This window comes from Macrotis lagotis, chromosome 1, assembly GCF_037893015.1.
Source record: "Macrotis lagotis isolate mMagLag1 chromosome 1, bilby.v1.9.chrom.fasta, whole genome shotgun sequence".
NCBI classification, from domain to species: Eukaryota; Metazoa; Chordata; class Mammalia; order Peramelemorphia; family Peramelidae; genus Macrotis; species Macrotis lagotis.
This window is the reverse complement of record NC_133658.1, coordinates 218,807,040-218,832,329: the sequence shown is the minus strand read 5'-3', so window position 1 is coordinate 218,832,329 and position 25,290 is coordinate 218,807,040. Positions and strand designations below refer to the sequence as shown.

The 25,290-nt window shown below is 40.0% G+C and overlaps 1 protein-coding gene across 5 annotated transcripts; it reads right to left on the bottom strand.

The window, feature by feature from the left end:
• KLF11 (KLF transcription factor 11) lies at nt 1-23,925 on the bottom strand. Of its 5 annotated transcripts, none has more exons than XR_012473413.1 (6): nt 23,838-23,925; nt 17,763-18,029; nt 14,026-15,016; nt 9,956-10,161; nt 5,572-5,707; nt 1-607 (listed from the first exon to the last, which is right to left on the bottom strand). XR_012473413.1 is itself a non-coding variant. In XM_074209655.1 (5 exons), exons 1-5 carry the CDS (start codon nt 23,874-23,876, stop codon nt 596-598), a joined length of 1,515 nt encoding a protein of 504 aa, XP_074065756.1. In that variant the 5' UTR covers nt 23,877-23,925; the 3' UTR covers nt 14-595. The 5 variants fall into 5 exon arrangements, 3 of the variants coding, with proteins under 3 accessions (XP_074065756.1, XP_074065755.1, XP_074065754.1); XR_012473414.1 differs by lacking the exon at nt 1-607 and adding an exon at nt 4,298-4,837; XM_074209655.1 differs by lacking the exon at nt 5,572-5,707 and having other exon boundaries at nt 14-607.
• Between the last annotated feature and the right edge of the window lie 1,365 nt (nt 23,926-25,290).

Genomic DNA, 25,290 nt, shown 5'->3' with positions numbered 1-25,290 from the left:
GGGAGACTTGAGGCAGGCAGATTCTCCCATAGGGCCAGCACCAGTTTGGTGGCAGGGTTAGGTTGCAAAGGTGAAATAAACAGACTTTGGCAATAGTTTAGAAATGGGGGTGAGAGGTAATGCAAAATCTAGGATGACTACAAAGTTGTGAGCTGGAGGGACAGGGAGGATGGTGTAGTCCTCTATAGCAACCAGGGGGAGTTTTTTGAAGAAAAGATGAGCTCTGTTTTGTACATATAGAGTTTAAAATGTCTTCTGGACCTCCAGTTTGAGATTAAGGTTTGAAGTCAGCAGAGAGATTAGGGTAAGAGCATATAGCAAGTTGATGAGATCATCAATAGTAATAGTCTAGAGAGAAGAGGGACCTTGAGGGACACCTATAATTAGAAATATGATTAGAAATGCTTATTTTTTCCCCTCCCTTCCTCTGACTTCCCTTATTTGCAGATAAAGAGACTGAGACCTAGAAAGGGAGAAGGACTTGCCTGGCTTTGTAGAAGTAGTTAAGTAGCAGAATTGGGTTTTGAATCCAGGTCCTCTTTCTGCTGAACCTCGGGGACACATTGTCCCTGCCAGGAATGAACTGGGCTCTTGTTCAGGATCCAAGCTAAAAAAGACAAAACAGGGTTGTTGGAGTTTCCAAAGTAGATCAGATTTCCGGAGAGGTTTAGGAACAGGAAGCCATCATTCAGTCTGCTAGTGGTGGAGACATTTCCAGTTGGAACGTCCTCCTCTCTGAGTAGGAAAGCCTTGAGCGATGAGCAATGAGTTTATCAAACAGAAGCACTAACGTAATGGAGTGAGCAGGGAGAACAAGAGATGAGACTAATCACAAAAACAAACACCATAAAGGAAAACAAAGAGGAAGATCGAAGAGTAAAATAGTTTTCTTTTGGACTTTAGGGATACAGTGCTCAAGATCACAAAATGAGATAGTTTTATTTTGGAGTTTGGAGTTATGGAGCTCTGGACTCCCAATTTTCACATAAGCATAATGAGGGCATCCGGGGGAGAGAGGTCCTAGTGTCAGGAACAACTGAGTTCAAATCTAACCTCAGACACTTATTAGCTGTGTGACTCTGGGCAAGCCATTTAACCTCTTTGCCTCAGTTTTCTCATTTGAAAAATGAGCCAGAAAAGGGAAATAGAAATCCATTCTGGTATCTTTACCAAGAAAATTCACAAAGAGTTGAATATGAGTAAAAATGACCAAGAACAACATAATGAGGGAAATAATTAAATCTACCTCACAGGGTTATTATGGGGATGAAAAGTAGATGGTAGATAGAACATTAAAGTGTTGTATAAATGTGAACAAATTTATTATCATTTCTGCTTAAGATTTTCATTATAGGATTGCTTAATTATAAGAGCTGACATGCCCATGGGGTTTCAAGGTTTACAAAGTATTTTGGCTACTTCATGAAACACAGAAACATTGCAGGGTAAACAGCCCTGGGTCAGAAGTCAGAAATTCTTGAGTTTAAATCCTACTTCAGACACTTACAAACTATGTGACCTTGGGCAAGTACCTTAACAGCTGCCTGCTTCAGTTTCCTCATCTATAAAATGGGATTAATAATAGTACCAATCTCTATACCCTGAAGAGAACATAAAAAAAGATAAAAACATCACTTGTACAAAAATATAAAAGATAAAAACTTGTACAAAAGGATAAAAACTTGTACACTTGTACAAAAATATTCACAGCAGCCCTGTTTATGGTAGCAAAGAATTGGAAATCAAGTGAATGCCCATCAATTGGGGAATGGCTTAACAAATTATGGTATATGTACGTTATGGAACATTATTGTTTTATTAGAAACCAAGAGGGATGGGATTTCAGAGAAGCCTGACAAGACTTGCATGAACTGGTGATGAGAGAGATGAGCAGAACCAGAAGAACACTGTAATGGCAACATGAGGTTGATGATCAATCTTATTGAACTTGCTCATTCCATCAGTGCAATAATCAGGGATAATTTTAGGGTATCTGCAATGGAGAATACCAAGTGTATCCAGAGAAAGAACTTTGGAGTTTAAACAAAGACCAAAGTCTATTACCTTCATTTTTTTATAAAAATGTGTCTTATGTATTACATAATTTTGCCATCTCTAATATTTTATTTTACTTCTCAAGGTATGATTTCTCTCCCAACACATTCAATTTCAATGTATAGCATGGAAACAATGTAAAGATTACCAGACTGCCTTCTGTGGAAGGAGGGGGGAGGGAAGGGCAAAACCTTACAGAAAATGATGGGTAGAAACTACTATTGTATATAGTTGGAAAACAAATAAAATATTAATTTAAAAAATAATAGTACCAATCTATCAATGTTGTTGTGAAGATCAAATGAAATAATATTTGTAAAGCATTTTGCAAAGTTTAAATCATCATATAAATATTAACTTTTATTAGCTAAACATGGACTTCATAAAGGCAAGGGTACTACAGGCATCATTTATATTCACATTTTAAGGATGAGAAAAGTAAGGAACAGAGAGATTAAGGGATTACTAAAATTGATCAGATTTTAAACAATCTAATTAAAAAAGAGTCCAAAAAAAGGAAATAGAACCAGCCATAAAGGAATGACTAAAAGAAGTACTGTTGCTGATGGATTCATAGTAGAAACTATGAAATTTTTAAATAACAATTAATTCCAATACAGCATAAATCATTCTCAAAAACTGAAAAAGAAAAACATCCTGCCATTCCTTTTATGAGAGGATTAAAACCAAGAAAAGATAAAGCCCAGAAGAACTAGAAGTCAATATAATTTATGGATATTGACCCAGAAATTTTAAATAAAATCCTGAAAGACTAGAGCAATTCATCCAGGAAATTCATTCAACATGATCAAGTTGAATTTATAGCAAGGATACAAGGCTGGTCATAATCATATTTAAAACAGATAAGCAGAAGAGACCTTTGAGAAAATATAATATGCATTTATACTTAACCCCTATAAAATATAAGGATGGAGGGACATTTTTCTAACATCATTTTTCTAACATCAAAAAGTATTTAATTAAAACAAAAGTAAGTATCAATAGAGATACATTAGAACCCTTCCCAACAAAAACAGAAGTAAAGCAATAAATTTACTTTCCTCATTAGTATTTGATTCAACCCTAAAATGCTAGTGATAATTAAAGACAAAAAAAGAGAGGCATAAAGACAAGTATAGAGGAGATAGAACTATCCATCCTTATTTACTGGGAATATAATGATTTACTTAGAAAAGGGAATCAGTAAAGATGTTATTTGAGACAATTTCTAAGTTCTACAAAACTGTAGGCTTCAAATCAAATGCTCAAAAATCAATAGCTTTGCTATGGCTCTATAATAAAAATCCCATAAAGAGAAAATATATTCAAAATAATAACAAAAATGCTAGCTTAAAATAATAAAAAAATTATCTGAAAAATAAAAGATATAGAATGGCAAATAAAATAATGGTAAATGGAAGAGACAAAAAAGGGAATAGCACTCTCTGACCCCAAATTATATTATAAAGCAGTAATCATCAAAACCATCTGGTACTGATTAAACAATAGAGAGGTAGATCAATGGAACAAATTAGGCAAAGGAGGATCAGAAAAAATGGAACTCAATTACCCAGTGTTCCATAAACAAGAAAGCATAAATTACTTAGGAAAATATTCTCTATTTGATAAAAAAAAAAAACTGCTAGGAAAGATACTGTAGTCTGGCAGAAATTAAGTTTAGACTAACAACTTACATCATATTCTACAACACAGCCTAAATGGACATGGAATCTTAATATTTAGGATCATAGAACAAAGAAAAAACATCTAAAGAGAAGCAGACCATAACCTCTCACAACTATGTCAGGACATGTGTTCTTAACTAAGGATAGAGGTAATTACAAAAGATAAAATAAATAACTTTCACTCCATGAAACTGAAAAGCTTTTGCACAAACTACATTAAAGTACCTGAGATAAGCAAACAAAAGATTGATTGAATTGGGGGGAAGGGTAAGAATTGTATTAAGTTTTTCAGATATGGTTTTGGTATTCAAAATATATAAGAATTAACAGACTATATGTGTGTATTCACACATATTTATGAACATGTGTATATATTTAGATATAACACCAAAAGCCATTTCCCAATAAATAAGTTATTTTCAAAAGATATGAACAAATAATTCTACAAATTGAATTGTAAACTACTAACAACTATCTGAAGGAATGCTATCACTAATAATATGAAAACTAAAAATCAAATAACTCTAAGGTAAATATATGGAACTATCTATTCCAAGGATTTTTGTTTCTTTTCAATTGGGGAGGGAAGATGGGGAAAAAGGGGGGGGGGGCTAGTGCTAGAAATGCCAAAAAAGAAAGAAAAGAGAATTTGAATTTTTTTCTAATGCATAAAAGAAAATAGGACCAGAAGAAAAAGAACAGAAAAATAGACAGTTTTGAAAGTTAACGTGTAGAATTTATTATATTTAAAAGAAAGGCAAACTATACATAATAGATATTCAGAGTTTAATGTCCTTTTCTGTTCTAGTATATATAGAGAGTCATTAATTTTATTTGGCATGTATTATGAAAAAATAAATTAAAAAATAAAACATTAGAACAGGAATCCATCACGAAGAAGAATGTAGAATACTTTCCTAAGTAAGAAGAGAATGCTTCAGTAAAGCTGCATCAGCCAAGGGGAATACATTCAAGACTGGGTGACAACTTATTTCTGCCACTGACATTTCCCCTGATGTTTTCATTGCTCCAGACAAATGCAACTTATTCATAAAATTCCTGGAATCGATGCTCACAGGGAAGACATGATAGGTGTCCTAGGAAGCAAGAAGTCAGGACTCTGATATGACCTCATCTCTTACCTGTCAACACAAAGCTTGCTCTACTTTGTATGTATTGACAGTGAGGCTAGTACCTTGCTTAATTTTTTTTTTACTGCCATCTTTTGATTTTACATCAACTTCATTTCCAAATAAATTCCTTCTCCCTGTCAAATTTCTAACAAAATAAAAATTTAAAGGGCTCGGAGGGAAAGAATCAGCAAAATCAGCACATTACTGAGCCAGACATTATAAACAATGCTCTACACTCATAGTTTCCTCCACCTCAGCTCTGTGGGAGGGAGGAGCATTTTTTCCAGCTCTTCCTGGGGCTAAGCTTGGTCATTACAATGACAGAGTGTTCAGGTTATTTTTCTGTGCATGCTGTTATCCTGATTCAGCTTCAGTCAATGGGCTAGTTTCAAATTAGTGGCAGACTCCTGCTGCTTGGGTCCAGATGTAATGCTCTATGGGTAATTGCTGAAACCCCTGAAGCAGAATTCCTGACAGGTGTTCCCATCAGGTGACAAACCACCATGCTGCTCCCTCCCTCCCTCCCACCCCCTCCTCAACCCGCACAGTGGGGAAATTACCTCTCCCCATCCAGCCCTTCCTGAAGGCCATGATTGGTTCCTGCATCTACTCCCATCAAAAAGGGTGCTACAAACCAAAAACATCTTTGTGACTTGTTTTCAACTTCAACAGAAATAAATCTAAAGGTACAAGCTTACCTTTCACTGCTATTCTTATTAAGTACATTCCCAACCATAAGCTTGAGATATCAGGACCACCTTGAATCCTTGCAAATCGACTCTCTCACTCCCAAGTAAATCTCTATTCCACCGAGTTTCTCAGACTTGGGAGGGGCTAGGAATATGGAAGAAGACATAAGTGAGTCAGGGATTTCTACAATCCCTAATCCTGGTCCATGCCCTTAGCATCTCACAAAATGGATGAAAAGCAACAAATTGCTATCTCTCTCTGGGTCCTAGGCTACCATGCACACAGCTGCCAAAGTAATCCTTAATCAAACACATTTTATTTTTAATGGGGGCAGGGGTGGAAAGTGAGAAATATGGACCTGATTCCATCCAAAAGAAACTTGCAGCAATTGTGCAATTTACCATTCCTAAGAGTCTTTTAACCTCTTTAGTGGAACTCTTTCAACTATTAGTTTCATTAAAGCTTTCTCTTGCTCTAGAACATAAAGTGTTTCCTCTTTTTGTTTGGGATCAAACCTAAGATACTTTACCACAGTGTTGAAGGGTATTGAACATAGTACTCAAAAGACCCTTCCTCAACTTTGGCTACCATGCATCCTTTACTCTAGGTAGTTGTCTTCATTTTCCTGTCTTTGTTCTTTTATTGTTGCTAATCCTATTTCCAGTCCCCACAGACAGAATGGTTTGTGCCAATCTCATCTTTCCATATGACTAAGATCTCATTCAGCTCCTATTTCATGCAGAATACCTTCATTGCAATTTATTATTTTTTAGATGCATAAAGCATGCATTCTTTTTTTCTCATCCTACACCAAGACTCCAACAATATTCCAAGTTGTAGCAAGCACAACAGCCACATCCTGGTAAAATGGGGCATAAATAGTCCCTTTGAATATAAATGTCTCTAGATCATGAGTTCTTCTGTGCTACAATATTGGGGTATATGGGGTATTTAGGGAGGACTAGGACTTCTGGTGGGAGTGCTTGCCAAGCTTTTTGAGAGCTGCTCATCCACTTTAGGTATCCACCCGATTCATCCAACTCTTGCCTACAAAGGTAAGGAATATTAAAAGCTACCTTGTCTACAAAGCTGAAGTATATGCAACAGACAGACCATAAAGCCATTTCAGTAGTAGACAGCCTAAACCAGACAGAGGGTAACCAACAGGCCTGAAAGCCTCCAGTAAGTTACAAGGAGTGTTTACCTCAAACAGGTGAAGACTTCCTCTGGGAGAATGGTTGTTCCAAGGGCTAAGCAGGTTTTTGAACCAAGAGAAAGCAAATGATTATGAAAACAGGGTTTTCAGAGGAAATTAGTTTCAAATCCTCTGAAAGTTCTGGCAACTATCTTAGAGCAGAATACAAGAGGAGATATCATCAGAACTAATTTCTAAACTGCCCTATTCTCCCAGCCAACTACACTAAGTATCACCCCCCCCCATTTTAATTTCATATTAGTAATGTCACCATCTATCTGGGGGGAAAGAGACTGCATCAATTCTTGCCCCTCCTCCATACAATACTGACATATCTCTACTGACAAGAAAAATTCTCTTAATTCTTCATTTCTCAGCTATGAGACTCAACCCACTGGCAAGTAAAGTAAGACATGAAAGCAAGACAGTATTTTTTATTTTATAATGGCCACCCATATAGATCCAGATGTTCCCATCCCACTTTCAAGTCAGAAAGATTGTTGAGTTTACCAATATTTGCCTGTGTATATTCCATCAGAATAAAGCTTAGAGATGCTAAAGGATGCTAAGCAGAACAAAACTGCAAAATCTTTTGTGTTTTCACTAAGGGACTAAATTGAGATTCAAAGTCACAATGGACAGTGTAACATACTGGTGTTATACAATAAAAAGAAAACACACATAACTTGCCATTCAAAAGTTTTATATGATTCAAAGAAAAAAGTTACATTACAGTTTCATTAAATAATAGGTTGAAAAAATCTGTTATAAAAACAATTATGAAACATTTTAAATTTTATTCTTGGATTTTTTTTTAAAAGGCTCAAAAAAAATCAAGAGAAATTACTCAGGCAATAAAGTGCACAGGGAAAATTTGCCTCATCATTCTCAATCCATAATACCCAGAGATTTCAGATGAAGGCCTCTGAATCTAGGAAAAAAATAACAACAGAAGTTCTGGTTTGTGAGCTAACTTCTCTTTGTAAGGGGACTTGCTTCCCAACCCTATATACTCAAAAAGGGACAAAAGAAATGAGGACCAAAAAAGAATTTTTACTAAAGATATTTATATAGCTTTTCTAGACTAATTCAAGAAAGGAAACATAAATAAAAAACATTTTAGTACAAATAAAAATTATGTGTATGTTTTAAAGAATCAACTATTAAGTCCTCTTTTTTAGAGGAATGAAAAATCTGAAAATTCCAACCAAACACTCAAAGACTAATTCCCTTAAATCCATTCATATTCCAGGATATTAATAGTATGACTCATAATTTTGTATGTCCTAATTAGAAAAGATACACAAATTAAGGACCTTACAGAGTATACATAATCATAAAATTTTGGAAGTTGATTCAGTAGCTAGTGCTATTGTAATAGATTTGGAAGTGAAGAGTTGGGGGAAGAAAAAGTGAAAAACATAAAATATACATGTGAAATTATGTTACTTTTACAACTGTATCAAAACCTCTACAGTCTAATTGATGAATTCCAAATACATCACTTACATACAGGTTAAATAACATCGTGACATTAGGTAGCATAAAGATCACTAAAGATAGTGAGGGGGTAGGTGAAGTTGGAATTGTTCAATATCATTGAATAAGGGCCTCAACATCAAATAAGCTAGGCACAAAACTTTATGACACCAAATTCAACATTTCAATTTACCATTATTTTTATAAAGGTAAACTGCCAATAACTATGTTCATATGTGAAAATCTAAATACATAAGCCTTCTAAATTATAATAGTAGTGCAACATACAATGCAATCCCTACTGTCTAATTGTCTAACTACAGTGCAATGCTTAACAAAAAAAGAATTTTGGGGCCTTGATGGATAAAACAGAAGAATTCCACCAGGGTCCGGGAAACATACAAAAAAAAAATGGTAGCAGTGGACTGCAAAGGAAAGAGCCAACTAAACTTCTTCTACCTTCCCCTCTATATTTTCCTGTTTTTTTCTCTGATGCTTCCAAAAACCACTTTCAATTCCTCAAGCCAATCACAAAAAGTTGTTGAATGGTAAGTTATTTTGAATAAAACCAACATTTACAATTAGAAAATTAAAGAACCAGTTGGCCAGTTGATAAATGTGTTTCATTTTTAAAAGTAAAGTACTTTGGTGAACAGAAAGGAAGAAATTTAAAAAGCCATTTCCATTTATTTGAAAAGGTCAATTTATACACAACATACTAAAAATCCTAAGGCCACCCAACAAGACTCTGATTCAAAAAAAGTGTTTAAATGAGTGATTTCACATCTTTTGGGTCTGTGAGATGAGTGGGAAAGGTTTATAGGAGTGAACACAAACATCCAAATTTCAATCTAAAAGAAACTGTCTTAAATGAAGAAAATTTAAATCATGAGGCAGTTTCTTACTCAACAGCACACATCCACTATGAATGCAAGTTGCAGGTCTTGGTCCTCTGACATTTTGGATCCCCAGGTTATATCTGCTTTATAGGGTAGCTACTTTAAATGACTAGACAAGTTTTTGAAATGCTTTGAGGTGAATGCATTTTTTTTCTTTAAAAAGCCCCTACTCAATCATTTATGGGTCTTAAAAAATTCTTAAGCTTAAAGAGGACTGACCATGACTTTTGCCTGGATGATGTTTACCAAGCTAGATAATTATAAAAAATGGTTTTTATTATCAATAAAAAACAGCTTGCAAAGTAATTACGATATAAATACCTTTATAGAAAACACTAGTATAAAAATTAGTACCCTGTAACATTTTGTAAAAAAAAATTACGAATATAAAGGTTAAGTGAGTCAAAATATTGTAAACTTTACGGCTAAGATGTTGTTTTCTTTCAATGCTGGTGATTGAGATTATCGATTTTTTGAACACTTTCCTTTAAAAAAAACCAAAAAACAAAACAACAAACAAACAAAAACCCAAGAGTTCCTTAAATTACAAAATCCTAATTGTGAACAGGGCTTCAATTAAGGAAAAAAAGTGTTAAACATCATGTTTTCATCAGGAACTGCCCAGAAAAAAATTATGTCAATTCTGCATTTTAATCATTACTGCAAGTGTTCTGAATAAAGACTTAAAAAGTATCAAATGCAGATTATGTCCTGAATGATTCCTTAGGCAGAGCATGATGGCAAGGGAACTAATGGGCTCAGAGATAAACCAGCACTTCCAGGTTTCTCGGACGAAGCAATTCTGTTTAACTTTCCCACCTCGGCCTGCCAGTTTGGGATCTTCTTGGCGGCCATGTGGCGTCGGGCATGTTTTGTCAAGTGATCACTTCGCATAAAGCGCCGAGCACATACAGGACACACAAATTTCTTTTCTCCTGTATGAGTTCTGCGGTGTCGAGAAAGTTCATCTGAACGAGCAAATTTTTTATCACAGCCTGCCCAGCTGCAGTTGAAAGGCTTCTCTCCTAAGAGTGGGAGGAAGGGGAAAACACATAAGTTCAACAAAAGAGAAATAAATTAACCATCTAAATCAGACAACTCCTGGCCTTTATTTTGTATCACATAAGTCACTGCCTCTCTCTCTTTGCTTTCCCTCTCAACTATGAAACAAAAATGGAGATGATAACCCAAGTAGCTAGTGTTTAAACATCACTTCAAGATTACCTCTGATCCCCACAACTCTGTAAGGGAGGTGTTTACTATTATCTCTGTTTCATAAAGAGGCGAAGCAACTTGCCCACTTAGGGAATGGATCACCCAGTTAGTAAATCTCCTCTATCCATTGTACCACCTGGTTGTCCAATTCTTGCAGTAACTATCCTAAGCTTTTGTTGTAGGGTCCTTTTGGTCAGACCTCCTGACCCCATTTGGAGGTTTCTTAGGGAAGACACAGGGGTGGCTTGGTATTTCCTTTTTTTTTTTTTTTTTTTTTTTTTTTAGTTTTTGCAAGGTAATGGGATTAAGTGGCTTGCCCAAGGCCACACAGCTAGGTAATTATATTAAGTGTCTGAGGCTGGATTTGAACTTCGGTACTCCTGACCCCAGGGACGGTGCTCTAGCCACTGCACCACCTAGCTGTCCCGGCTTGGTATTTCCTTCTCCAGCTCATTTGTGAGATGATGAAACTGAAGCAATCAGGATTAAGTGACTTGCCCAGGACCACACAGCTAGGAAGTGTTTGAGGCCAGTTCTGAATTCAAAGCTGAGTCTTCCAGACTCCAGGACTGGCATTCTACCCTCTGGGCCACCTAGCTGCCCACTAACCTATCTTACAGGGTTGATTGAGCCATTTTAGGTATGTATCTGTTAACTTTTATATTGTTATATATATGTATTATTTATAAACAATTGTTATATTGTTTCAAAAATACTGGAAATTCCTTGAGTGTTGCCAGACCACATTGAGATGCCAAAGTTTCAAATTTTGGTCAAACTAACTCTGAGGTCAGTAAAATTACATTCAAGAAGACTAGTCTCTTATGGAACAGTTAGATGGAGCAATGGAGTGTCCAGTCTGGAGTGAGAAAGACTCCCTTCCTGAGTTAACTCTGGCCTTAGGCACTAGCTAGGTGACTCTAGGTAAGTCACTTCATCCTATTTGCCTCAGTTCCCTCATCTGGAAAATAAGATAAAGAAGGAAATGGAAAAACATTCCATTATTTCTGCCAAGAAAACCCCAAATGGGGGGTTGAGAAAAGTTGGATAACAACAGTGAACAACAAAAAAACAAAAGATCTCTTTTTCTGGGTCTTCAAGACTCATTAGGGGAAAGAGACTGTAAAAAGGCCAAGTTTAGTCTAAATACCCTCAGGGAAATTTTCATTCTCCACTGCTAGGCAGCCAGTATCTTTGGTGATGTACCTCAGACAAAGGGAACAGAAAATATCCAGAAGATTGAGAGCCCAGGTACTGAAGTCCCAGGCTATAGCGCTGGAAGGGACATTAGAGCTATCTTTTCCACTAACCTCATTTTACAATGGAGGAGATGGAGACCAGAGGAAATCACAAAAAAGGTAACGGCAAATTCAAGGCACTGTTATAGCAGGTTCACTCACATTGAAAATGCAGAAATTTACTAATTCTGTTGCCTGATTATTGTGAGCAGTCTCTTTTTTGCTTTATTATTTTTGTATTAGGTGGGTTAGGACAATAATGAGCATCTGTAAAATCAATCCCATCTGTAAAATGAAGAACCAGAATAGACTAGATCATCTCTGAAGTGGCCTTCTGTTAATCTTATAATCTTGTAAATCATATACATATATATATATATGAATTATTCATGCTTATTCAAAATTTTGGTTTCTTATGAAAAACTCAGCACTTCAATGTGCCTTCAAAATGATTTAAAGGAAAAGTTTACCAGTGAGGTTAAGAGATTTAGTACCATGCACAGTTAGACCATTAGGATGTGAAATTGTTCTATCTTAAAACATGCTCAAAAGAGATGTTTAAATTAAGTTGAGGGTAGCAAGGAGAAGGGGCTTGTTTTTATTTTCTTCCTTACCCTATGCAATATTCTTGCTGTCACTGATGGATGCTGGACTCATGTATAACAAAACCCCATCATTACAAATTCCATATCCAGCAATTCAGACAGACAGAGATTAAGCTGAAGCATTTTTTGGTACTATCACAGATAGGATTTACCAGCACAAACAAAATTTTCTAGAGGAATTATCACCTAAATATTTAAGCTGTATCTATTTTAAAAAAAAACAATTTTAAGGGCTTGGGTTGGTATTTTCATAAAGTTAATCACTGATAATTAGAAGTAGAATTAAAAAAGAATTAAAATACACATGCTGTGAACTGATGCTGAGCAAGATGAGCAGAACCAAAAGAACATTGTACACCCTAAAAGCAACATGGGGGTGATGATCAACCTTGATGGACTTGCTCATTCCATCAATGCAACAATCAGGCACAATCTTGGGGAATCTGTGATGGAGAATACCATCTGTATCCAGAGGAAGAATTGTGGAATTTGAAAAGACCAAAGACTATTAACTTTAATTTTTAAAAAACCAAAACAAAAACAATCTTATTATGTAATTTTGCTCTCTCTTATACTTTATGTTTCTTCCTTAAGCATATGTTTTCTCTCTCATCACATTCAATTTAGATCAATGTATACCATGGAAACAATGTAAAGACCAACAGACTGACTTCTGTGGGGGGTGGGGGGAGGGAAGCAAGACGGGGAAAATTGTAAAATTCAAAATAAAACGTTTCTTTAAAAAAAATAAAATACACATGCTGAAGTCACCAAATTGTATTGCCTTTTTTGTTGGGTTGTTTTTTTGTTTTGTTTTGTTTTTTGGCGAAGCAATGGGGTTAAGTGACTGAGTATTAAGTCTCTGAGGCCAAATTTGAACTCAGCTCCTCTTGATTCTAGGGCCTGTGCTCTATCTCCTCAGCTATCTAGCTGCCCTTGTATTGCCTTTTTTTTGTATTGCCTTTTAAAAGACTAATTCAGACTTAACCTCCCAACCACCTGCTTAATCAATATTTTATCAGAGTTTAGTTATCTTTTTTTTTATAGTTAGGCACCAAGGCCATTTTTGCAAATGTAAAATATTCACGAGGTGGCAATAAGTTAGTAGGAAGAAGTATACAGTGTTTTATATGCTAAGGCATCAAATACATAAAAAAAAAGTCTGTTCACTATTCCAATCAACTGGAACCCCTCATAATGAGAACCTTGAGAACATGAAACCTCTGAAGTGTCTTCAGAATCATCAATTATCAAGAGCTCCTTGGAGAGTAGGGAGTTGTGTCTATCTTTCCTAATAACAAGCACAGTGTTATTATACTCAAAGTAGGCATCTAATATATGACGAATTTGAATTAAAGAAACAAAGTAAGAGATGGTGCTTGGTACAGTTTTGAAATTCACTAATTACTAGAACATTAATAAAATCTAAGTAGGAAGGGACTTCACACATTACTCAGTCTAACCTTGATTGGTCATCTGGTGAAGCCAATGGACCCAGTTACAGAATGTTTTTAAATAACAAAATTCTAAGTTTCAGTTGGAGATTAGTGAATATGAAAACGCAGTATTTTCCCATCCCAGTTCACAGAGTCCCTGATTTCTTTCCATGGCCTCTAGTGATCCATGGAGCCCAGGTTATGAACACAGTCACTGATGGTTAACAATTAGTTAAACCAGAAAGCCTTACTGCTTCAGTCTCATTATTCTGTCAGTAAATTACATAACATTCCCCTTTATGCTCACATTTTCATATCAAAAAAATTTAGGATAATTTCCTAACACGTTTGCCTGAGATTTAGGCAACATTCGACTTTTCTAAACCCATACTCACCAGTGTGAGTTCGAAGGTGAGCCTTGAGGTGGGAACTTTTGAAATAAGTTTTCCGGCATCCTGGAAAGTTACAAACATAGTTTCTTCTTCGGGAAAAGTCTACTGCAGGAACACAATTTTGAGTGGGTGTAATGAAGACTGGAGCAGGGGCAAGAGGGAGTAACTTGGTGCTCCCCAGAGTCATGACATTTGGTTGGCAAGATGCCGACTGAGGGAGAGCAGCCTGGGGAAAGACCAACATAACAGCGCCTTGAGGCACTGGCGTTCCCATGAGGACAGGCTGAGAGAGTGGAGCAGTCTGGGGTAAAATGGGCTTGATGGGTGTGGGGCTTGTCTGGGATGGGGGCTTCAAGAAAGCTGAAACCATTCCACCACTTTGCCCAGCCACAGGAATCATTTGGCAGAGGACAGGAGGAGGGTGGACAGGAACAGGGACAGAAATATAAGAGGCAGCTTTCCTTGGGGCATCACTGTCACAATTCTTTGGTGAGCAGGTCTGTGGTGCCATGGGCCACAACCCCTGATGTCCCTTATCAGGAAGAGAAGAACCAGAATTTTGTAAACAAGGGGAACAGGGGACTAAATTTGCATGGTTTAAACCATTTTCAAGGTGCAAGGCCTGAAAAGCTTCAGAAATTCCTGAGTGGTGAGTTTCCTTCAGGCCTATGGAATTTTTGTGGCCTAAAAGGCCTTCCGTTTCTCCTTGGGTTGCAGGAATGTGGGAGGAAGCAGAGCTGTCCCCAGTATGCCGGATCACACTGGTCACCATGGCTCTGAAGGGCTCTGGCACCTCTGGCTTTTGACCAGGCAAGCCTGATTCCATCTTCATTCTGGACAACTTGGCTACCAAGATAGAGGTCATTGCAGAGGTGGCTGGATAGATCCCTGTGTTGGCTGGGCCTGTCCTAGCTTGGGAAGCAGCAACTTGGGAGGGAAGAAGCAATGAAGCTGATGGTTCCAGAAGATCAGGACTGTGAGGGGGAGTCATACACTAAGGAAAAAAAGCAAACAGATAAGGCAAGGCATGAAAAAGCTTTCACAGAGTTTGGGATTGATTTTCAAAGGATATACATTTAGAAATTATTCTTCTATATATTTAAATTGTGAACAAAATGATCTAAATATTCTAAGAAATAAATGGCTTAAGAATCCGGAATGTTTTAACCAAATTTAAAGACCCCCCAAAAAGAAGTTTCAGAACATAAGCCCCCTCACAATCTCACAACATCTCAACGGACAAGATTGTTACAAAAGCCCCTTCGTTCTCCACGCTTCTTCCACTTTTTCTACCTAAGCATCCAGTCTCTCTTCCTATACACTTCAAACAGGGCCACAAGCTCAAAGAGCATCTACCAAGTCATATACGTGCAGGAAATAACCAATTCCTTTTTCTTTAATTATGGATCTTAAGATGTATACAATATGAAACAATGTACTTTCTCCAATTGGATTTATAATTCATGACATTTGTTACATTTAGATTCTTTTTTTGTTGTTGTTGTTCAAGGCAATGGGGTTAAGTGCCTTGCCCAAGGCCACACAGCTAGGTAATTATTAAGTGTCTGAGGCTGGATTTGAACTCAGGTACTCCTGACTCCAAGGCCAGTGCTCTATCTACTGCGCCACCTAGCCTCCCCTTACATTTAGATTCTTAAAAACAAAATTCCAATTGTGGTCTTAATCCATTACAAGTCATTATTCTCAAACAAACCTGATTATACCAGACAATCAATTCTCCAAAAACTTCCCTCTCTGTATCACTTTCTGTCATGATTTCTATGCCTTCCTATGTTCTCCACCCAGTATGAGTGGAAAGTGTCTCTGAAACTCTCTCAGCATTTTCATAGTTTTATTCTAACAACTATTGATCCCTCACCTATGCTTCTTCCTTTACTGAATCTTTCAGCACTTCTCTGCAATTCAAGGGCTTGAGGTCAATTTCACTTCTGGGGGCCACCTGGGGGGGATCTGAATCTCTCCCTGATATTGTAGCCTTGCTCATAAAGTTCACTAACAAATATTAACTTCAGGTAGAGCTGGAAGGAGGGAAGACAGAACCATCTACAGAACAAAACCCAGGAAACATTTTATTATTTATTTGCTTGTTTGTTTGTTTGCCTATTTATTTATTTATTTGTTTGTTTGTTTGTTTGATTATTTATTTATTTATTTTTTGGGTTTTTGCCAGGCAAATGGGGTTAAGTGGCTTGCCCAAGGCCACACAGCTAGGTAATTATTAAGTGTCTGAGACCGGATTTGAACCCAGGTACTCCTGACTCCAGGGTCAGTGCTTTATCCACTACGCCACCTAGCTGCCCCCCAGGAAACATTTTAAAATATATTCTATAAATGTATATCTTTTCTTTACCTAGTCCGACCCATACATTTATTAGAATCCCTTCAGCAACAATCAACAGTTAATCATTGACCTTTATTTGGAGACCACCATTGAGGAGGATCCTACAATCTCCTTAGGCAACTTAATTCACTTGAGAGTTGAAATTTTTAGGAAATGTTTCAATTAACTCCCTACCACCACAATCACTAACAGGGTTTAAAAAAAGAAGAAATAGAAGTATTATCTCCAGAAGGACCCAGTAAAAATGCATAATCCCTAGAAAGAAAAGGCTAACTTCAATCCTTATCTAGTCCCTTCTCATTAGCATAAGTGGACCCATCAAACTATTCAGCCATTAGCATAAGTGGACCCATCAAACTATTCAGCCGTTATTTCAGAAGGCACAGAAAGGACATCCTGGTAGGATTAAATATAAGGCAAGGGAGTTTCAATGGGGTCCTTAAGTAAGAGGGAACAGTAGAGGAAGTAGGGCCATGGCAGCAAGGGCTAGATGGTGAGATATCTGAGATGAACACCTGTGCTACTGAATTGTCTTAAAAACATACTTCACATGGGGGGCGACTAGGTGGCGTAGTGGATAAAGCACCGGCCTTGGAGTCAGGAGTACCTGGGTTCAAATCCGGTCTCAGACACTTAATAATTACCTAGCTGTGTGGCCTTGGGCAAGCCATTTAACCCCATTTGCCTTGCAAAAATCCTAAAAAAAACATGTATTTCACAATGTTGCCTGGCAGAGTAGTCCTAGGACTGACCAAAATGATGATAATAAAGGGAAATCAGAAAGAGGCATATAGCCAGATTTCAACTCTCCAATCTCACGTGTAAAGGGTATATTTTAGCAACACCCAAACTACTAAAGAGCACACAACTACCATTTTATTGTCTATTTTCCTCACTTAAGATGCTGGGATACAAGATGACCTTGGAAAGACCAGTGTCAGGAGGCGGATTTTGTTCCCTGACCATTTAAACTTGAGGATGAATTGTGATGTGTAAAAGGAAAGATGCATTATGTGGTAAAATGGAATTTTAGTTCAACATTTTCACAGAAACCCACTGTATCTATCCAAGAGAAATATATCAAGTTAATGTAGCTACCTCCACTAATGTCCTGTTCTAATGGCTCACTTTGGTATGAGAGTGACCCTGGAGTCTATTTGCCTTCTGAAGACCAGCCCAATGAAGGTAAAAAGGGATTGTCCACCATCAAGGCTGCACCAAGCTGCAGAAGAGCTGCAATAGATGGATGGAAGGTCCCCTAGTGGGTACTGGAAGCACTAGTCCAACAATAAAATCTAATAGATATAGAGTTGAATTAACTACATATGACCATTTCAAGAACACTGCCCAGACACCCCTTAAACCCCACCTTTCTTACCAGGGTGGAAAGAGAATGGAAATCCTTTGGTAACTCAGATACGGCGGCTTCTCCATGCAGAGCAGTAAAGTCCCCTGAATCAGAGACTGGAGTAAGTGGTCTTATCTTTAAGAGGTCACTTTTCTGGGACCTTTGACCCCAGGAACTCATGCAGACAAGAGCTTCCACAGCTTCCATGTCTGTTTGCTCCAAGACACTACATGTAGACCTTTCACTGTCATGGCGCTTCCTTTCCAGGATAGATTCACATATGTCCATGATGTCAGCCTGAAGATAAACAAATCACCAATAATTTGGTTATTTATTGTTTTAGTTGAATAATTTAGTTGAATAATTATGGTGAAATAGAAGGAACACCATCCAAGGATGAAATTTCAGTTTTGTCACTTATTACTTAGTTTCCTTTCTAGAAAAACGGGACTAAGGGGCTGTAAATATATAATCTCTATGGTCCATTCTAATTCTTATCTGTTATTGTACAATTATTTTATTATACATATGAATATACCCAGTTAACATTTAGTTCCCTTTGTCTACTACAAGAGGTTAAAATAGAATTCTGCTCATTCCATTTTTGATTAAGATTTTTTCCCTTTCTTTTAAACCACATTTCCTAAGTGGAATACCATTATTTCTTCTTAAAATCTTAGTTGGAAAAAGGAAAAAATGGACTTAATAGGAAAACATTCTTATTAACATACTGACTTCTAGAAAAGATTAAAAAAATTATTTTTTTTGTTTTTCAGACTAAATTATTAAAACCTCAACCACAGAAAGAAAAGGCAGAGCAGGCATCAACTGGAATAACCATCCTCAGTGCAAAAGATTAAGCTAACCCTCTGCAAATGGTGAATTCCTATTGAAGATGAAGTCCCAAATCTTCATCAATAGGCACCAATGCTAAATGGCACATGTCTAGACAAAGCAACAACTTCCTTTGAAGGAGCTTAAGAAGAGTCTTGACTTTCTAAGGAATTTACAAAGCCACTTTGGAGATTAGGGGGGAAAAAACCCTGCTTTTAGCAGCATGTCTAGAGGAAAAAATATTTGCACCATGACTAAAGTTACAGTATTACCAATTACAGTATTCTTGGTTATCAAATTATAAACCCAAAAGCAGGAAAGTATTAGACTTTCCTGTATCCCTAATGAAGCAAAACATGCTACAATGGATATAAAAGGCACTCAAATAAATATCTAGTGAAGAAATACACACTTGAAACAATATCAACTATCACAGGATTTTTTAATTATATGTAAAGATAATTTTCAACATTCATTTTTAGAAAGATTTTGAGTTTAACAAATTTTTCTCCCTTCTCCCTCCCCCCCCCCCCCCCCGCCCAAGAGGGCAAGCAATGGGATATAGGTTAAATGCATCATAGGGTTTGAGTTTTTTTTCCCCTGATCAATATTTTTAAGGTATTTTTCCCAATTAAAAGTAAAAATGGTTTTCACATTCGTTTTTGCAAGATTTTGAGCTCCACATTCCCCCCCTCCTTCTCCCCCACCCAAGACAGCAAGTAATTGATATAGGTCATACAGATACAATTATGTTAAATACATTTCCATATTAGTCAAGTTGTGAAAGAAGAATTAGAACAAAAGGGGAAAAACCCATGAGAAAGAAAAAACAAATTTTAAAATTAAAATAATATGCTTGGGTCTGCATTTAGACTCTACAGTTCTTTTTCTGGATGTGGATGGCATTTTCCATGACAAATCTTTTGGAATTGTCTTTTGATCTCTGTACTATTGAGAAGATCTAAGTCCATTAGAGTTGACCACCTTAGAATGTTGCTATTGAAGTATACAGTGTTCTCCTGATTCTACTCACTTAGTATCAGTTCATGTCTTTCCAGATTTTTCTAATATTTGCCTTTTAAATCATTTCTTATTGCATAATATTATTCCATCATATTCAAATACCACAGCTTACTCGGCTGTTGGGAGCCAGGGTCTCTAAGCTGTTTTACACAGTCGCGGCAAGAAGACTCAGGGCAGTCACACTGCCTGATGGAACAACATTTCCTTCTTCAGTATATATAGGGATTCCATGTATACCTATATTTATAGGTCTATTATTGATTGCAAAACTTACTCATCCTAATAGTGGAATGACTATAAAGGAAAGATTTCAGAGAAATTCCTTGAATGAAACAGATTGTGAACTCTGTCCAAATTTAACAGGACTGCCTCTCCCCGAGACATACAAAAGGCTTCAGCATTATGAAATCTTTGGAAGATACAGCACTGGGAGTTCCAGGGAGATGTCAGAATATATACAGGGAAACCAGATAAAAGATGGGTCAGATAGAATTCCAGGGAAATTAACAGTTTTGCCCCCCTTATCATGCACAAGAATATATGATAAAGATGGTGAGAGAATAGTTAGTATAGGTAACCAATGTGAACTCTAACAGCTTTAGTTTATTGGGAAAGAATAAAAAGTCATAGAAACCATAACGTCTACCAACAAGGGCTGAAAGAAAAATTAGTTATTGAAGGAGTCAACAGACAGGTGGACAAACATAACTACCCTCACTATAGGTTGTCAAGGGAGCATATCGAAAAACATTACATATGCAGTACAAAAACATAGAAGCATTCCATTAAACAAATTATATCAAAGATTATTATAAGGAAAGTTCTGTTTAATCAATAACTTTACTATGCAGCAACAAACTAGGCAACAGGCAGGTTGAGGTCATCACGGTCTGAGCAGGGACAAGAAAATTAACTACATGATTGATAATCACACTACATGATCAAACTTGTAACCATATGAACTATATGATTAATGATGAAAATTGTACACTTTTGTAACCAAGGAAATGATTTTAGTTTGCTTGTTTCATATGATTTTGAGACTATAAAAATAAATCTAAGCAGCTGACAGTCAGTCAACCTGCTCCTGCCTATACCCACTTGTTGACTCAACTCATTTCACCAACTCTATCCCTCCTGTCAGGTTCCAAGGACCCCCGCGGAGGCTGGACCCCCGCACTCGGCCATTCCCCAATTGACCCATAACCCCTCAGTTTCCAATTCTTTGCCAGCATAAAAAAAAAAAAGCTACTAGAAATATTTTTACAAGGCAATGGGGTTAAGTGGCTTGCTCAACGTCACACAACTAGGTAATTATTAAGTGTCTGAGGCCACATTTGAACTCAGGTAATCCTGACTCCAGGCCCAGTGCACTATCCACTTATTCCTTTTTGATGATCTCTTTGGGATACAAGACCCAACAATGGTATTGTTGGATCAATATGCACAGTTTTATAACCCTTTGAGCATAGTTCTAAATTGCTCTCCAGAATGGCTGGATCAGTTCACAACTCCACCAACCCTGAATGTTTTCCCACATCCCCTCCACTATTATTTTCTTTTTCTGTCATATTAACTAATTTGATAGGTTTGAGGTGTACCTCAGAGTTGTTTAATGTGCAATTCTCTAATCAATAGTGCATATCATAGGGTAATAAGATTTAAAACTGGAAGGAACTAGAGTGTGATTCAAACTCCTTATGTTTTATTGATGAGGAAATCGAGTGCCAGAGAAGTTGACTTTTTAAGGCAAGTAGTAAGTGGCAAAAAGTGGAATCTGGGTTCTTTGGACTCAAATCCCACAGTCCTTCCACCATACCATCACATTTGAGCCTCCCTGTTTTAAAAGTAGGGAAACTGAAGGTGGTGAAAACAGTTTTAAGTAACCCATAGTCACCCTGTTAGTGTTAGGGGCCGGATTTGAACTCAGGTTTCTTCTAAGTTCAAGTTCAGCACTCTCTACCAAAGTTAACTGAGATTCCTGCCAGAATCCAGATTCCCCCATAACACTGTCATATTCTTCCCATTCTATCAGGCCACTTTTCTTTCTGAATCAGTCAACAGTATTCTACTCCCCATCCTCCTACACCTCAATTCTTGTATTAAGGATCAGATGGAAGAGACCCTGAAGTCAAATACAACCCCCTGCCACTGCCACATCATAGAAGTAGCAAAACATCTTTCAAACAAACCCATGAAATCAAAACAGGGCTTTTCCCCAGTACTGATTTGTGATATCACCACTAATCAAAAATTCTTTCAGTTTTCTGAGGTTGAAAGGACCCTGGTGATCTAGTCCAAGCCTTTTCTTCCCATTTTAGGGAAAAAAATTGCAATCCATTGAGGGAATGGGTCATATTCAGGGCAGTAATTAAAATTCAAATTGTCTGTCTGCAAATCCAGGTCTCTAATCTTAAACTATAAGCACCTACTTAGTCACAAACTCAAGCAAAGGACTAGGATGAATTTATAAGAGCAATGCTTATGACCAAAGGAAAACAAAAGGAATATATCCTTCCTGTCCTCATACCACAAAACCCTCCTCAAAGAAAACCTCAACACTATTTTAAATGATTTTAGCAGTGTTCTGTTGGTTGAAATTTATAAAAAAGCGTTCCCTCAACCTAAATACAAATCCATATATTTCAGAATCACTATCCCTTTCTATTAGTAGAGGACAAAGTTGGTAAAAATATTAGCCTGCTAAGAGACTCAAAATGTCCCTTGGGGGACCCTGTTGAGTATTGACTGCCAGCTTTTCCAGAAACTTCTTTGTGGTATATAATAGCCTTTCTGAATCTGAGTATTCTTAGTATACCTGACTAGCAGAAGTGAATCAGTTGTATGCAGCCCAAGCAAGTTAAAGGGGGGGAAGGTGGAGAAAAAGGCTAAAAAAACCCTCTATAGAATAGCATCCCTGTTGGATTGGAGCAGCTGGGTGGAAAAATGGATAGAACACAGGCCAAGAAGTTAGGAGGAACTGAATTAAAATCTGACCTCAGACACTTAATTATCTAACTGTGTGATCTTGAACAAGTCAATTTACCCCTTTGCCTTGCTAAAAGATAAATAAAAACCCCTAGTTTTGACAGATAGCTGCTACCTGTTGAAGCTGAGACAGTTTAACACTGTACAGTGAAAAGAGAGATGCATTCAGTTATGCTCTGGTTCCATTTCCCAGTTCTACTCTTATCGATTTCCTTCAGCCAAGTCCTCACTGGGCTTCTTTCCACATCTTATAGAATAAGGGGCTTGGAACCAGATAACCTCTAAACTCTCTCCCAGCTCTGAATCTAAGATCTCTTAAATTCCTTCCAGCTTCTAAGAACTAAAGTCTTAGCCTTTCCAAAAAGTAACTTCATGATGTTAGGCAAATCCCTGGGTATCTCTGGCCCATTTTCCCCATTTGCAGAACTGGTGTGTGTGAATGGGGGGGGGGGGCATGGCCCAGCCCTAAACTTCATCTTCCAGTATAATCCAGCCCAAAGGTTCTTGGATTCCTTGTGTCAAAGGCAACTTTGATGAAGCCCACGGACTCCTCAAAATAGTTTTTTTACTGCATAAAACACATCCAGAATTAAAAAGGAAACAAAGTCTACTGGACAGTTATCAAAATATCAAAAGTCAAAACCAAGTTCATGGATCCCACCGTAAGTCTGCCGGACCTAGATGGGGGGGCGAGTTTTTAGACCATTCTGGGCAAAAAGAGAAAGGAAAAAAATGCCATTTCCTTTTTCTCAAGCTCATTTTCCCCACAAGGGTGGAGGGTGTGGGTCTCCCTCTCCCCAGTCGGGTCCCACTCCTTTCAACCCAAAAACCTAGCGCCCCCCCCCCAGCCCGGGAGGGAGGAGGGGCGCTGGGGACCCAGCGCCCCCGCCCCGCCCCGGCCACCACCCACTCCCCACCAGGGCACGGTGACGTCATGGGTGGGCTACGCAGGGGCCCCACGGGCAGACCCCTGGGCTCGGGAAGAAAGGGAGACCGAGTCCGGCATCTGGGGCCGCCCCCCATCCCAGAGCCAGGGGGCGCGACCCCTCCCCAGCCGGAGGCCCGCGGGGCCCCGGAGGCGCCGCCCCGCCCCGGGCACCTAACGGGACCGGCCGCGGCCGCCTCCCGCGCGCGGCCCCGCCAGCCCGGCTCCCCCGCCCCGCGCACACCCACTCCGCGGCGCGAAGGGGGCGTGGGCGCAGGAGCGAAGGAAAGCGGCCCCCGCCCCGCCCCGCCCCGCGCCCCGGCCCGGGAACTCACGGCGGCCGCATCTCCCTGGCCCGCGCCGGCCGTGTGCATGGCGGGGAGGGCGGGGGCGGCGGCACCGGCGCGAGCTGGGAGCCTCCGGGCCGGCGGCCGCCGCACATGTGTCCGCGAAGCCTGGCGCGGACTGGGGCGCCGATCCCCGGGCAGGGCGCGCGCCTCCGCCAGTCCCGCCGCGCCCGCCCGCCGGCGCGCTCCGCTCCGCCCAGGCCGCGGCCCTCGACGCGCGGGGAGGGGCGGCGGCGGGGAGGGAGGGAGGGGAGGCCGCCCGGGGCCCGGGAGCGGAGGGCGGGGCTCAGGGGCGAACCAAAATACGGCGCGCCCCGCCGAGGGGGCGCGGGGAGGGGCTGGGCCAATCACGCGCGCCCTCGGAGCGGCCCGGCCAATGAGCGCGGCGGGCCGACGCGTGATCGCTGCCTGCTCGGGGCGTGATCGGGAGGGCGGGCCGCGGGCACGTGTTTGTGTCGAGGAGGCAGAGGGCGGGAGACCAGGGAGTGGGCGGGGCGCGGGGCGGGGCGCGGCGGGAGAACCGAACGGCCCGGCGGAAAGTAGGGGAAAGGTCTCGGCGGCGCGGCGGCGGCGGCGGCGGCGGCGGGCGGGGATGTCCCCGCGCTGCGCGGGGGGGCGTGGCGGGGGCGTGGCGGAGCCGCGCCTTAAAGGGGCCGCCGGGGCCGGGCCGCCTGGACCGGGCCGCCTGGACCGGCCTGCCCTTGGCCCCGGCTTCCCTTTGAGCCGCGTATCCCGCCCCTCGGAGTCCCTTCGGATACGAAGAATAAAAATAGGCCAGGAACCCGCATGCCCTGGCTGGCACGGCTACGCTCCACGGAGCGTGCCCCGGCCAGCTGGTCCTGCCGAGCACTGGGGCGCCGCAGCTCACCCGCGCCTGGCAGGTCCCCGGCGCCGCCCATCGCCGGGTGCAAATGGGCCAGAAGAGCCTCCCGCCTCCTGCGGGCCAGGGGCTCAGGAGGGGGCCCGGCAGCACGCTCTGCGCCGCCACACCCAAGGGAAGGGGGTTCCAGGTCTGGAGGGAACCCCGCCTTGTGTGCCCCTCGGACTGTCATCACCCCGTTTCACTGAGGGAGGAAACATGTCCAGAGGGGAGAGGGGTTCACCCAGACTTCCAGTCCGAGGCTCCTAGCCTTCTCCATGAAAGTCCCTTCTTGACCCAAAAAGAAATGTAAATGCTGAGTCTAGGAGGTCCAGCCGGTGGTCCGGAGGTCCTGGACACTCCATCAAACCAGCCTCCCCTCCCCTTAGGTAAGGGGAGCCAGATTCTCCAGCCCGTCCAGGAAAGGACCAATCTCTTTTTTTTTTTACAAGACAATGGGGGTTAAGTAGCTTGCCCAAGGCCACACAGCTAGGTCATTATTAAGTGTCTGAGGCTGGATTTGAACCCAGGTACTCCTGACTCCAGGGCCGGTGCTTTATCCACTTCGCCACCCGCCCCTAT

What these genes read in the sequence shown, in the direction of transcription:
- KLF11 (XM_074209653.1), bottom strand. Translation starts at nt 23,876, where the DNA reads ATGCACACGGCCGGCGCGGGCCAGGGAGATGCGGCCGCC. An exon ending in GCCAGGGAGATGCGGCCGCC is followed by an intron (nt 18,030 to 23,837) that starts GTGAGTTCCCGG and finishes GTTTATCTTCAG; the next exon opens with GCTGACATCATGGACATATG. An exon ending in TCCATTCTCTTTCCACCCTG is followed by an intron (nt 15,017 to 17,762) that starts GTAAGAAAGGTG and finishes TTTTTTCCTTAG; the next exon opens with TGTATGACTCCCCCTCACAG.